The sequence below is a fragment of the Schistocerca serialis genome, chromosome 4 (genome assembly GCF_023864345.2).
Source record: "Schistocerca serialis cubense isolate TAMUIC-IGC-003099 chromosome 4, iqSchSeri2.2, whole genome shotgun sequence".
NCBI classification, from domain to species: Eukaryota; Metazoa; Arthropoda; class Insecta; order Orthoptera; family Acrididae; genus Schistocerca; species Schistocerca serialis.
The window spans coordinates 703208979-703224741 of record NC_064641.1 but is presented as its reverse complement, the minus strand read 5'-3'; the positions used below and the strand labels follow the sequence as shown (position 1 = coordinate 703224741).

The following is a 15763-nucleotide window of genomic DNA, read 5'->3' as shown; positions in this document are numbered from 1 at the left end:
GTATCAAAATTGTCAATTTTAGACTCTTGCCTCCCGCCTCCTGGATAAATTTCTGGGGCATCCATGTAAGGGGGTATACACAATCCATTTAAAAATTAGTTTTACAAAACAAACCTTTAGTAATTGTGGAAAAATTAAACAACTTACAGGAATTTCTGGTACAACACTGTCGTATCTGTAATCAGTTTCCTGCCAAATCCTACAAGGGAAATCTTGATGTATAGCTTGTCTTATCCGATGTGGCAGTTCATCGTTTCCCTGATCTGGAGGAGCAAACACACTTGTCTTTAACATAATCCCTTACACAGAAGACCACTGGGGTTAAATCAGATGATTGTGGTGGCCAAGATACTGCTCCACCCCATTCAATCCAAGTCAGCATATTCCTACGGAGGTACGCAACAACTTCTGAATGACAGGCATTTCATAATACCTTCTACACTGCAGCATTAGACATATTTAATTCTAAGCTTGCACATCTTGTTGACTTATTCGGGCTACAATATAGGACTAGTTCAATTGCTGCATCAGACAACTGGCTTACCCTGACATGGCATCCTATGTGACACACAGACAGTTTTGGTGAAATGACTGTCAATTAATAAATACCCTGTATGTTTGACTTCCTCTTTATACTGCTGTTGGAGAAATCTTATTAGAAAAATCTTCTAACCAGTTGCTCATGCCATTTCTAAGGGCACATATATCTTGCATTTCACTCAATATATGAGACACTGTCATGCATCTTGATATCTTTTTACAGTACTCTCTCCAACTGGGCTTTTCAGAGACTTAAAGGAAGACTCAGATACATTTTTGCCATTTTCCTAATTGAAATATTTTTCACATGTATCGTTTCATTCATATTTTGTATAAGCTAATCTTCATTGCGCTATCACAAGCGGATATTCTGAACTGCTATAGGATGATGCTGGTTCTTACAGATTTTGAACAGCCGCCTGTAGGAAGAAGCTTCATTTAAAATGTTTATAAATTTTTTCTATCAGAACAAGGTGCAATGAGATTTTACTACTAATTGAAATAAAACTGCACATCATATTTCTTTCAAACAGGCAAAACATTTTATTGTGTAACAACATAGTCTTAAATTCTATAACAGTCACATGATTGACAATAAACAAATGCATGACAAATACATCATGAAACAATGTGTTCAAATAATATAAATACAATAACTGAAAAATTAAACTTGTGTACTTTTTCTCGTAAGGGCTAGACATTTACCTAAGTTAAAGCCCATGAATGATACATTTGAACTTTGTTCTTAACACCAAGCAAACATCACACTAACCAAAGAGCACCATGAAGAGTAAAACAAAATTTATTATTATTGCTAAGTAAGAGAATCTACTACTTCCTGGTGTGGAAAAAAAAATAAAATAAAATAAAAAAATCTCAGCACACATTACAAGAACTCTTTAACAATTTTGAACAAAGCGCACAAATTTTGAAGGGTTAATTATCATTTCTTATAAATAACTGGAAGACAAGGCACTGGCAAAAACTGTTCACTATATTATGCTCAAAATGCAGTAAAATAGCTGTGCAACATCTCTTGGAATAACTAAAATAACATTTTAAATACATATAAATTGTGTACAAAATATAAAATAGAATCATTACATACCACTATAAGGTGTTGACAAACACAAAATTCTCTGCTTTATGGGCTCCCAGATTTATACATTTCAGATGCAGGCATTTCAATTCCTTCCTAAATTTCAGCCTAAGCCTTAGCATCCCAAAGCTTACACGTTTCCAGGCATAATGCAATTGTCAACCTAAATGAATGATCAATAATAAATGAAAATGTAATTTACATAATTTTTACACTATTTACACATAAATACCATATTTAGTGGAAAGTTATATGTACAATTCTTACACTGTACACATGAATCTATAGCATGCACAGAAAGTGAGGGAAGCTTTCAGTGCATTGAGCATTTATGTTTGAGGCGAACTCTTTTTGGACAAACGTGAACACACACACACACACACACACACACACACACACACACACACACACACACACACACAACAGAAGGGCAGGGGACAGAATAATGAATTCATGAAATAAGAGGTTAACACTGTAAGGCAAATTAATTGAACGCACTTTCAAGCTTACTCTGTCAACAAACTCACTTCAGAAAACACACTTACACAGACAATGTGTAAACAGAATGCACAGGCAAGGATTAACAGTTTATGTATATTGCTGAGTCACACAAAGAAACACATTATTTATGTAATTTGTGTAACTTGGATGCTTTTAGTCTGATGAAAACAACCAACCCTAAAGATAATAACAGAAACAATGCACATACTATGTAACAATTCTTTTGTCCAGGACACATAGATACTGACACTAATTCAATGAACAAAGTTAAACTGTTCTTGAAAGTTAAGTGTAGAAACACTGTGGTAGTCCTGATATTAATTATAAGGCAGTCAGTACTAATTCTATCATTAACACAATTATTTTAAAATATCTTAAATTCTTACATTTAACTGTAATACCACCACTACAGCAGCAGTGTCTTACACATAACTGACATTAGAAAGTTAAAACTTTACATACACAATGGTAGCTTAATATTAACTTTATACCTAAAATCAGTCTTATTATTTGTGTAGTGTAAGAATGCATCAGATTTCAACAGCATGTTATATTACTTTATGAATGCAACATTCCACTTAAGACCCATGTGCATCACAAATGGACACAAATTGATACAGCACATTCAGAAATTTGAATGAAAATATACTGAAAAGTAACAACCATGTGAATAATTCATATTCTCCAAAATTATTGGTCATAAATCTTCATTTATGGCAGTAATGTACTGTATTTTCACAATTATTGTACAATGATTAAAAAATCCTAACACAAGATGAAGGGCTTTATATGTGCTCCATCAATACACTGATTGACAGCAAAAAAATCCTTGTAAATTCTGAATTCTGGATGAATGCTATATGTCTGATCAGTAAGATACACTGGCAAGTGGAAGACATAATTATTAGTAAATTTTTATGCATACTGCCATTATCTACATTTTCAGCAATAATACTTTTAACACAGGAAGACATCATTTGTAAACAATTGTGCATTGGAATTAATGGGTCTCTGTCCTTAACTTTCTGGTTCCAAATTATAAAGCACCTGAAACCCTATAAATAACTATGTAGATAAGTAATCAACAACATTTATTTTTAACTGCGATACAGTCATTACAAAATTATGTTATTCTTCATTACGATGACATTATGAATGGTTTTAGAATACAATATTTGTAACTGTCTCAGAAGAAAAATGCACAGTGGAACATAAAGGCGATACAACAAAAAGTGATATAACAATAAGTTTAATTACTTATATCTCAGTACATATATTTCCATTTCTAGAACACTATATTACACACATTCACAAAGCCCCTCCCCTATACACAAACAGCATCTCTTGGAATCTGGGAATTAACAACTTCATTTAAAACATGGGTAAGTCACTTCAACCTGAATATCAAATGTATAAATTATTTTAACAAATGCATATAAAAATACAATTTATTTTAAAAGCAAATGAGAAGTATTCAATGATTTGAGAATGGATCAAAAAATACTACATATCATAATTGATGCTCTCAAGAAAGTGACATGTGGTAATGAAATGTGTAAGCAGCATTACCAAAAGTACCTACATTACTAATTGGTATGTACTGACCTTGACTAAGTCATCTGATGAAATGTGCATCAAATTAAAAAAAATTGAAAATCAATTATAATGAAACAATGTCAGCATTCTACTATAAATTTCAAAGATTAATTAGTCTCTTATTTGGGTACATAATTACCAGTGGCATGTTATACGTACTGAAAATGGTGTTTCATTATTGCCAAACAAGCAGCTTACCATGAATGTCTGACATCACAATGAGCTCAGATGTGACATACTTCAAAATTGGGCATATGTCTATGGTGGATGAGATGACAGTTTCGAATGTTCTATGAATTAAACAGGTGAAAAACTCAGTCACCTGCTTTTATCTGCCACTCATTTAAGGCACCATCTAGTACCACGACAGGGACGCACAATTAGGTATATTTACTAATCTGAATTGCCATTATTTAAATTTCTTGAGGCTTAAATTGTTTATTCAGTGTTGTGCAAATAAACTAATCTGTTTCTACATTTGCTCCAGTCAGAAATTACAACAATGCGTAAAGTTACCATCCCAACGAAGTGGAAAATATTTCTTACACATTCATTACGGAATGTCCAAGTAAATGCACTGAACATGGAATGTTTTCCTCAATGTCAGTTCAGTCTATTCCGGGGATGGTTTATGATGAATGTGGAAGGAAAAATTTTTTAATTGATTTGAGCTATAAGCTTTTGGTGAGCCGTAATTTTTCTTGAAAGTGACCAGAGGGATCTGATAACTTACTAAAACAAGGATAGTCCAGCTGGATTCCTAGTCTGAAACAAATTATCAGAGGAATTAAATGCACACTGAATAAAGATGAATACTTGTTAGTTTTTCATTTGCTTCAATCCTATACTAGACATTACTTTCAGATTTCCTAACAATGCTTATCTACCTTCTTGATCTTTACTTCTCAGTTTTTGCAGTACAACTACTGTTACATTCAGGAACTATCTACAAAAATATCTTACAAATAATAATAATAATAATAATAATGTAGTCATAAAAATGACAATAGGCGGCATTTAAACCACCTGCTATCAAAAATAGATTGTATGAAACTAGAAATTAAATGCCAACAATTGTAAAATTTAGAAACAAGACATTTCAAGTAGCAAATTACTATCCCGTGATACAGTATTAAAATTAATTTTTTTGGAATACAATTTAACTGCGCGAAACAAAAACAATTTCAATATTAAGTTTCAAATGTGGAATAAATTCAGCCATTTAGTTCAATTCTTTTAATTTAGTATGTATTTCTGAATTCTAATTTAGCACAGAGGAGTAAAACTACTACACTAGCTCAGATAAAAATCAGTATTATCTGTTAGAAACCAGATCTTTGAACACATTTCTTTGAGCTGATCTCCATAAAACACACTTAATATTACAAAAATAATAAAATTTAATTGACACAACTGACAAAGAGATAACAACCTAGATTATAATGGTTACATTTAATTCTAGTGCTGAAAACTAAGGCATCTCATGAGTACATGTGAACAGGTTCACAGTCTCTAAAGGCCCTTAATTAAGACCATTTTGTAAATAAGTTAAATGCTATTTCCTGTCAAGTAGTCATATTAAAAGGCATCACAACAGAACTGGTTATCGATACAGATGTTAGTTCTGATAATTTACACTAGCCATTTAATGTTTACAATTTTTGGCTTAAGCTTTGGTCTTTGAAAGTTATCGTTAAGCTCACAAAATAAGGTATTCATGAGCTAAACGAAGATTCTTACACACTCCAGTAAGGAGATTCTCAAAAATAGTATGTTGTAGGCTTAAAAATATTACAAAACATGTTATGAAAACCTTCTATAAAAATTCAGTACAGAAATGTTCTTTTATGACAGCACTTAGTAAGGCACATCGTTTTTAATGTATGTAACAACACTTGCTTACATTGTTTCTTTCCAACATCAAAAAAATATGAACATTTTTAATGCTTCAATATACAATATAAAGTAGTCCCATAATGAATATACAGTGCAGAAACTCATATTGTGCTCCCTGATAAAAACTAAGTTTCAGTGGAGCATAAGAGATTCCAAATTTCTATGTAGGATTGTATCCTTTACGGCATTAAACACAACCTTGATGTTTTCAGTGTCAACAGCTGTTGTAAAATGATGAAAAAGTGGCTTCCTTGGATCACGTTTCACATTAGAAAACATGTTAAGAATAAATGTCTGTACACTAACCAAATTATGTGGGTCTCCTACATACTGTGGAAAATGTTTTCTAATGTCCGTTTTTCTGGACTTCAGTTTTTCAATTAACAAATCTGTTTTATTCATGAATAAAATGATTGAGACACCACGAAATACAACATTGTTAACAATTGTATCAAAAATGTTTCGAGATTCTTCCAACCTATTTGTTTTCCTGCAAAAGAAGAAATATTAAATCTGAATTAGTGACCAACATTCACTGAAGAGCTATATTTAAGTGTAGCAAAAATATCAATGAATCGTGTATAAATTAACACTGCCAAGAAACATCACACAACAAATTCAAGTCATGTCATTTCAAAAATTTAACAGATTATATTAGTTAAGATTTCCACTCAAGACTGAAATAGTGATAACAGTACAGACGTTGTCACAAAAAAGAATTTTTGTTACAACTATCTTTTACTCTAAGCCCAGACAAAGGTTCTTGCAATATTTCCTTCAGGACATTTTGTCACAGCATCACCCAACTGGATGTCAAAGAATGATGTATGTTACACATGATATTGGTATGAGCAGCAACAGTATGTATTTCCTGAATCTATATGTAGAAGGGAAAACTGATATTTATGCAGTCACTTATTTTGAAGTCTACTTGACCCAGTAAAATCAGAGCTAAGAGGCTCATCTCTTGTATACAAACCGTCATTCTACAATAAGTTACTTTAAAACAGTATTCAACTAAAAACAAAAGTTCAAGTTAGGTGTTACTAATTTTGTAATGATGATTAGAAATACAACATTGGCACTATTTGAAATATAAAATCTATTTTGGATGAGTAAAATTTATGCTAACAGAGTAGTAATAACTGAAAATGAAGGAAGCAAGTCTGTTTTGAACTAGCCAATTTTGCTTTTTATGATCCAATTCGGAGTATTTACACATCCATCATCAAACGGTTAATTTCAATACATTACATAAGTTGTCAACTTAAAAAATTTCTTTAGACAACATGAGGGGTTTAATGCTCAAAATCCATTCTCCAAATTATGCACAATTAAACATTTCAGTTTCTGGGTGATACTGTTTTTGAATTCCGCATTGTGCCATGGTTACAACTAAAGGTAAATTAATAGTAGTATAACAAAAAAGCATTCAATTTTTAGTATATCTGTAAAATGTGGCTACATTAGATGATAAGGGAATCACAAATACACAGCATAGATTCCAGATCAGACTTGTGGTAAACTGCATGCAAGAGAAGGTGGAGATGAAATTGTGATGACATAATTTACAGAAAGATAAGAAATTAAAAAAGAAAGAAACAAGGGGAAAAACAAATGGAACAACAGACTGATTTATATATTGGACAAGAAGGATGGGTTAGCCACTGAAAGGAAAATTTCCACGGGTAACATAAGATGCTCCACACTCCTCTTGGAAAGCAATGTCGTTCTGGATAACATGGAAATCACTGAGAAATTGTTTCAGGGATGGGTAGATGTAGCAGTGGGGTAGTTAAAGAATGTTCTACAGTTTTCATAGGTACCAGTAACCCCCCCCCCCCCCCCCCCCACACACACACACACACATTCTTAAAAAAAAAAAAAAATTGGTGTATAAAATGCATATCACTTTCATGACACCAAATCTCCTGAATACAATGATATAATTTTGCAAGCACATTCAGTGACATACGTGGATGCTGTATGCAAAATGAGCTGAAAATAGATTCAGTTGTATAGAATTAACAAATTAAATAATCATTCCTAATGCTGACGTTTTACTGCATGAACAGGGAAAATGTGTTACACACTTTTCCTTTCATTATTATGTGTGGGCTGTCAGGGAAAAAAAGTTTTGAAAAGGTTTAGTATTATACATGAAACCACTGGGACTGGGGAACATGAACTGGGATAGCAGTTTATTAATTTAGATTGCCAAGACATTAGATAAATCAGATACAGTGCTACACTCATTACAAATTTTAGTTAGCTGGGTAATATCACTGTAAAATAATCTGTGGATGAATAGATATGTCAACTTAATATATGAACAAACAACAAAAAGTAAAACAACATTAAAAGTTAATAAAACCATTCCTGTAGGCAATTACTAATACTAAACAGGTCTAACTTCACAGTGATTTACACACTGTGAACAAGCTCTTTTATAAACAGTCCAGTCACATTAATGTGACCACCACCTACGTTCGACATCAACGTGCAATAACCACTTACAGATGGCAGTGCTAGCAGTGGAGGGTATAAAACATGTCGGGAGGATGCAGAAAACAGTGCAGTCGTCATCACAATACAGAAACGCAGTGACTTACATGAATTGGATAAAAACTGATGGCAATAATGTCGTCACACAAAGGATATGTGTCACATGGCATGCCTGCTGTCTGTAGCTGATAGTAGAAGGTCAGTTGAAGTAGTGCAGTGAGAGCTGGCAGCTGTTCAAATGGCTCTGAGCACTATGGGACTTAACATCTGAGGCCATCAGTCCCCTAGAACTTAGAACTACTTAAACCTAACTAACCTAAGGACATCACACACATCCATGCCCGAGGCAGGATTCGAACCTGCGACTGTAGCGGTCGCACGGTTGATGGCAGCTGTATTTGAGTCAGTTACTGTGTGTACTGTCTGAAAGCATGGAAGGCCAGTTCAAAGGCCTTAACAATATGTTTAGGAAATGCGAACTATATGCGTGGTTCATGATTGATGTGGCAGGTGCTCGGAGTGCAAAACGTTGCCTTCTGGCACTGCATTCCGTCATCCTTTAAGACAGCGCATGGTGCCACATGACGAATCCCATGCAGAAGCTCCTGCATTCGTAGGGGTGGGAGATTATGGAACATCCAGCATATTCACCCAATATGAGTCTGTACGATTATGGGATGTTTGCCAAAATGAAGGAACCTCTACGTGGCACACACTATAACACAAAAAAAGACATCATCCCTGCCATTGGGCGACCTTGCAAGATGTCAGAGATGGATGTGCCAAAGATGTACGTGCCAAAGATATACGATGCCTTCCATTTGTGTGGAAGAAGGTGATCGAGATGCAGTGCGATTATACTGAACGCATGTAACAGTGAACGCCTGACAAAATGTGATTTGAATAACAACCATGTTTCCATTATTTTTTATCGAACCATGTAACTGACATCCAAGAGGGCACAATCAGTGGCTTTTGGGCCAAAGGTGAAAGCATTTCCAAAATGGCTAAGTTTGCAAAGTGTTCATGAGCCAGTGTGGTTAAAGTATACTGATGGCCTATCCCGAACCAGCACAGAGGCAACTGTGGTGTACCGCAAGCTATAGATGACAGGTGAACAATGGCTGCAGAGATGTGTATGGGGCAAAAGATGCAACTGCCGAGTAACTGATTCTCCAAGTGAACAAAAGAGTACCAACAGTGTCTCCTCAAAAACCATTTAGGGGCCACAGCTGAGTAAGGGCCTCTGCAGCAGGCACCTGGTTAAGGCAGTCTTGTTGACTGCTGTTCATCGACGACAAAGGCAGGAATTTGCATTCCAATCTGTGACTGGACGTCCACTGAGTGGTGACAGTAGGCCTTTTCAGATGAATCACGTTTTATGCGCCATTGGACAGGTGGTCATTGGTTTTGTTTTTGTTTTAAGCGCCCACATATCAACCTTAGAACTCTAATACAAAAAGGAAGTTAAAAAGAGACTAAAAGTTAAGCCCAACTGATGGAAGGAAATAAGAGCTAAGAACAAGGACTTCCTCTTGGTGAAAGGTTCACAAAATACACTGTAGAGACAACAGAGGTCCCAAACCAAATGTCCTTTACCATATCACTTTGATGGATAACAAGTAAAATACGATCAGCAGCCCACATGTTGTTCACTATAACGGCCAATAGCTCACACAGCAAACACACACTAGAAAGTAAGCAGTTAAAAAACAGGATTCAGTCAGGAAATGGCAAATGACAATGAGCACAAAGTAGTGTGGATCACCATTTAATAAATGGCAATGGCTACAAAGACTGTGTCCAATACACAATGAAGCTAAAATGGTCTCCTTGTGGCGAGAGGAGGTTGGTTAAGTCGCTGGGAAAGGTTTAATTCCCCGAAGCTTGTTCCCATGAAGAGACTAGTGGTGATGCCAAAGTGACACCACCTGCTGACAGACGGCAACATGGGGATTGTCCAAAGGAATGGAAGAGCTAGCAGGCCAAGGGGCAAGGACTGCAACTTTGGCAGCAGCCTCATTTCCCATCAGATCAATGTGACCAGGAACCCAGGTGAACATCAGAGCAGCTCCCTCAACAGCGAGCAAGTGGAAGCTTTCTTGAACCTGTTGCACTAAGGGATGGACTGTGTACAGTACACACAGGATCTGAAGGGCACTGAGCAGAGTATACAACACAATTAAAAAGCCTGTGTCACAGGATATACCGGGCGGCATGATAGAGGACGAAGAGCTCTATTGCATATATTGAGCAGTTTTCTGGAAGCCAATACCGAAAATGAGTCAGTGTCAGTGACGAAGGCACACCCGAAACCACAGTCAGTCTTAGAGCCATCAGTATACACAAAGGAGCTATTGCTAAGTTGTGTGTGAAGGTTGAGACACTTACAGCGATAGACTGGATCCAGAGTAGAGTCCTTAGGAAGCAAATGAAGTCCAAGATGGACACAGGCCACCGTATGAAGCCAAGGTGGTGAAGGGTTCACACCTGTTGGGAATGTGGCAGGTATCATGCAGTTAAGCTGCAGGAGCAGGAGCCGAAAGCTAACTGTGGGAAGTAACAGAGAAGAAGGGCGCAGCCCATACTGAGGCAGTCAAGTGAGTAATCAAAAAAGGAGGCGTAGCATGGGTGGTTGGGCATGGCAGACAAAAGGCATGTATATTGGCTGAGGAGAACATCACACCAGTATGACAGTGGTAGCTCAGCAGCTTCTGCATACAGCCTTTCAATTGGGCTAGTGAAGAAGGGGCCAGTGGCCAAACGAGTTTCACAATGGTGGATTGTATAAAGACGGTGTAAGATGGATGGACATGTGGATGAATGAACAAAACACTCAGTTTAGTTTGGAACAGACATGGAGTTGGTACAAATGGAACAGGGTGGTCCAATGAACTCCCTAGGAAGTAATGCTTAGGAGACTGTCACTAAGGGACCACCTATAGTATGCAGCCACATAAGACATGTAGGAGGACCAACACAGAACGGGTGCTCCACAGAACTCACGGACTTCGAACGTGGTCAGGTGACTGCGTGTCACTTGTGCCATACGTCTGTACGCGAGATTTCCACACTCCTAAACATCCCTAGGTCCACCATTTCCGACGTGATAGTGAAGTGGAAATGCGAAGGAACATGTACAGCACAAAAGCTTACAGACTGATCTCATCTGCTAACTGACAGAGACTGCCTACAGTTGAAGAGGGTCATAAAGTCTATTAGGCAGACATCTATCCAGACCATCACACAGGAATTCCAAACTGCATCAGGATCCACTGCAAGTACTATGTCAGTTAGGCAGAAAGTGAGAAAACTTGGATTTTATGGCCGAGTGGCTGCTCATAAGCCACACATCACACCAACAAATGCCAAACGATGTCTTGCTTGGTGTAAGGAGCATAAACATTGGATGATTGAACAGTGAAAAAACCTTGTGTGGGGTGATGAATCACGGTACACAATGTGACGATCTGATGGCAGGGTGTGGGTATGGCGAATGCCCTGTGAACGTCATCTGCCACTGTGTGTAGTGCTAACAGTAAAATTCGGACATGGTGGTGTTATGGTGTGGTGGTGGTTTTCATGGAAGGGGCTTGCACCCCTTGTTGTTCTGCATGGCACTATCACAGCAATGCACAGCCTGTGGCAGAGTGGTTACACGACAATAACATTCCTGTAATGGACTGGCCCACACAGTCCTGACCTGAATCCTTTAGAACACCTTTGAGATGTTTTGGAACGAGGACTTCATGCCAGGCCTCACCGACAGACGTCGATTCCTATCCTCAGTGCAGCACTCCATGAAGAATGGGCTGCCATTCTCCAAGAAACCTTCCAGCACCTGATTGAACGTATGCTTGAGAGAGTGGAAGCTGTCATCAAGGCTAAGGGTGGGCCAACACCATTTTGAATTCCAGCATTACCAATGGAGGGTGGCATCAACTTTTAAGTCATTTTCAGCCATGTGTTCGGATACTTTTGATCACATAGTGTAGCTCATGGGAGAAATGGTGCAGTAGCTAGGAGGAGGGTTTTTGTCCTTACTGGGCTTATGTATAGGTGTGACAGTGGCTTCACGCCAGTGTCTGGTAAACATGCCATTTGCCCAAATGAGATTGTATGTATGAATGAGAAATTGCTTGCCTGAACGACATATGTGCTGCAACATCTGAATGTGATCATCATCCGGCCCTGCGGCAGGCAGAAGATCGGGATGAAGTGAGAGCATGATTTAGCTTGCTCATAATAAAGACGATATTGTAGGATTCATGATTCTGAGACGATAAGGGTATCGCCCGAGCCGCCTCCACTCGTTTCCGAGGGAGGGAGATGGGGAGATAGTGAGTAGAGTTCAAAATCTCCACATAATAGTGGCATGAGGTGTTGGAGATAGCAATAGGGTCCACAATGACATCATCTGCTAAGGTTAGCCCGGGAATCAGGAAATGAACCTTGGTCCCAGAGAGCTGACTGGAGATTACCCTACACAACGGAAATGGGAGTGAAACTGTTCAAGGAATTAGTGAATGAAGCCAGCTATTTTGCTATCCCAAAGAATGTGAAGACACTACACACGCAACTGTTGATGATGAATACAGTTTGCCATTGTAGGATGATGGTCAGAAACGCGGAGAGCACGTCTCTGCGTGCATGCCTGAGTCCACCGGGTGAACAAGATACAGAGCGGCAAGGATGAAGTGCGAAGTATGGAATGTTCTGTGGCAGTAAGGATAATGTTCATAAGGTACTCTACACGGTCATCACAAGTGGGGAAATGTTGTTTGTCAAAGATCACCAAGGAGGAGTAAAGCCTCCAGTTGGCCTTAGAAAACTAACAGCTGGGTGTACACGTAGGTGGGGTAGGAGTCAGCAAACGGATAGCACGCAAGAAATGGTCACTTGAGCACATGTCACAGAGAACAGACCACTCGAGATGATGGGCAAGCTGGGCAGTGCAGAATGAGAGGTCCAGATGGGGACAGGTGTGTGTGGAGTCTGAAAGAAACGTGGGTGCTCCAGTGTTAAGGCTGATGAGGTTGAGTTGACCGAGGTCAGCGAAAAGGAATCCTCTTGGAAACATACTGGAAGAGCGCATTAAAGTCACTGAGCAGAAAAAGGGGTGATGGAGTTGACCAACAAGCTGGAGGGAGTCTGCCTTGGTGACACTGAAGAATGGAGGGATGCAGCATTGCAAAGAGAAAAGGTTAAGCAAGGAAGGATAATGCTGACTGCAACAGCTTGCAGCCAAGTGTTCATTGAGATGATATGGCTATGACTCCCCCACAAGGTCAAAGCATGCTGGAAGGAAACGCGAGAGGTCAAAGTGGTCGTGAAGACGTAATTTTGTTTCTTGGAGGCAGAGAACAAGTGGATGCTGTGATTTCATGAGCAGCTGTAATTTCTCCTTGTTGGATCTAATGCCGCAAATGTTCCATTGCAGAAGAGTCAGAAAGGGGAATGGGAAGGAGAGAACAAATGAAGAGAATTTACCTTGGCAGCTGCCAAGTGCCAGCCTTCAAAGACTCACTACTACAAGGTACAGAGGCTGGAGGATCCTGTTCCATGAGATCTACCGAGGCATTGGCATACTACCTGAGTCAGTCTGGGGATTCCAGAGCAGAAAAACGGTAGGCAGTACAGACTAGTGAAACTGAGGTTGGCTGGGTAAAGAGTATCATGTGGCGACACCATTGAAGATGATCTCCTAGTCTGGGAAAGAGAAGACTGTTTGCGTTTGATTGATTTCTTAGAGACTTTGCAGTTGGACAGATGAAGACTCAGATGTCTGTCAGCTGGAAGGATGTAAAAAGTCTTCACTGGAGTAGTCTTTTTGTCCTTTCCGGCCTGCTAGTTGTGTAGCAGATAATTTCGCCACCAGGGGCGAACATTTGGTGGCTTGTTGTGCAGCAGTAGGAGTAGGAAGAGGAGGACATGGGGATGCTATCGAGATACTGGATGATTTTACAACTGCAATGCTGAACTGGAGGTCGCAAGTACAAGTATGCACGACCATATCCTTCAAGGACTGAGGCATACCAGGTACGATACTGTAAGTGCCAGATGGTAAGATGAAAGGCTTTCGATTAGCCAATAACTTGCGAGCGACAGGGTAATATACTTTTTTTCTTCACCCCGATCTGGACTGCCTGCTCATTAAGATACAAGGGCCATTCACAGGATGAGGTGGCATGGTTGCTATTACAATTGATACAGCGGTGAGAAGGCGGTGGACAATCACCCCCATGAGCATCCCTACCACAACAACACATTTGGCCATTTTGAGAGGACATGCGAGTGTGGTTGTAATGTTGACACTGGTAGCAACACAGTGGGTTTGGGATATATGGTTGGACCATAATGACTTTATAGCCTGCTTTGATCGTTGGTTGAAGCATTACACAATCAAATGTGAGAAAACGAGTGAGTGTGGGCACTGAGGTTGCATCAACCCCCGATCAGAGTGACAAGTTTGGATTTCTACCTGATCAGCCCATCAAGCACCCCAGTGTAAATGACACCACCCGAGGAATTCAGCATTTGGTGAGCCTTGACGTGAGCAGGATAGCCATGGAGGAGTGAAGCTGTAAGCAGTTGCTGGGCTTGCCCATCACAACTGGTCTCACTAAGTTCCATTACGTACACAAGAGTAGGAGTTCACTGGGCTGCAAGTGCATCAACACTTTTCTGAACAATACATGAATTAACTGTAACAAAGGACTGACCTCCTTTGGTGTGTAATAAAACGAGGAATCTAGGTGCACCTGGGAGTGTCTATGAATCTTTAGCCTGACAGACAGACTCAGACGAAGGTGACTGGTTCATAGTGAAGAAATCCCCTATGGCTGCCAGCATCTCTGATGGTGTGCTCCTAACTAGCCCCCCCCCCCCACCCCACCCCACTCAGAGGGAGGCTCACCTGCCTTAGGTGATTTTTCACACTTGAGGTCATAACTCCCATACTCCTGACAAAAGGGACCAATCGGCAATCTGGGAAAGTAACAGCTCAGGCAGTTACCCCTCCCTGGGCCTGGACTGTACCAGGGGATACATGCAAACCCTACCTGTCGAACCAGTGCTGGGAATTATGAATTATGCAGTCACCTGTTACATGTGTAACATGTGGGCCAGCCTTCAGGAGTGCACAGGGAGGAAGAAGAAGAAGAAGAAGAAGAAACCTCAAATGCTGAAGTGGAGGAAGGGTAGGAGATGAAGAACGAAGGAAGAAAGAAAGAAAAAACAGATGAGGGACTGGTCTGAAAGGCAAGCTGGAAGGCTATCGAAACTTCAGAACACATTCCTAAAAATATCCCAGACATGTTCCCCAATGGAGAAGATACATCTACATCTACATTTATACTCCACAAGCCACCCAACAATGTGTGGCGGAGGGCACTTTACATGCCAGTCATTACCTCCCTTTCCTGTTGCAGTCGCGTATGGTTCGCGGGAAGAACGACTGCCGGAAGGCCTCCGTGCACACTCGAATCTCTCTAATTTTACATTCATGATCTCCTTGGGAGGTGTAAGTAGGGGAAAGCAATATATTCGATACCTCATCCAGAAACGCACTCTCTCGAAATCTGGACAGCAAGCTACACCGTGACATGGAGCGCCTCTCTTGCAGAG

At 39.4% G+C, this 15763-nt stretch overlaps 1 protein-coding gene across 1 annotated transcript in view; it reads right to left on the bottom strand.

Moving 5' to 3' along the window:
* Window positions 1-1078: 1078 nt before the first annotated feature.
* LOC126473216 (guanine nucleotide-binding protein subunit alpha homolog) overlaps window positions 1079-15763 on the bottom strand; it is an 81191-nt gene continuing 66506 nt past the window's right edge. The window contains exons 4-5 of the mRNA XM_050100127.1: window positions 5939-6122; window positions 1079-1802 (exon numbers count right to left, since the gene is read on the bottom strand). Of these exons, the coding sequence (XP_049956084.1) occupies window positions 1770-1802; window positions 5939-6122 (217 nt within the window). The 3' untranslated portion in view covers window positions 1079-1769. The remainder of the gene's footprint in view (window positions 1803-5938; window positions 6123-15763) is intronic.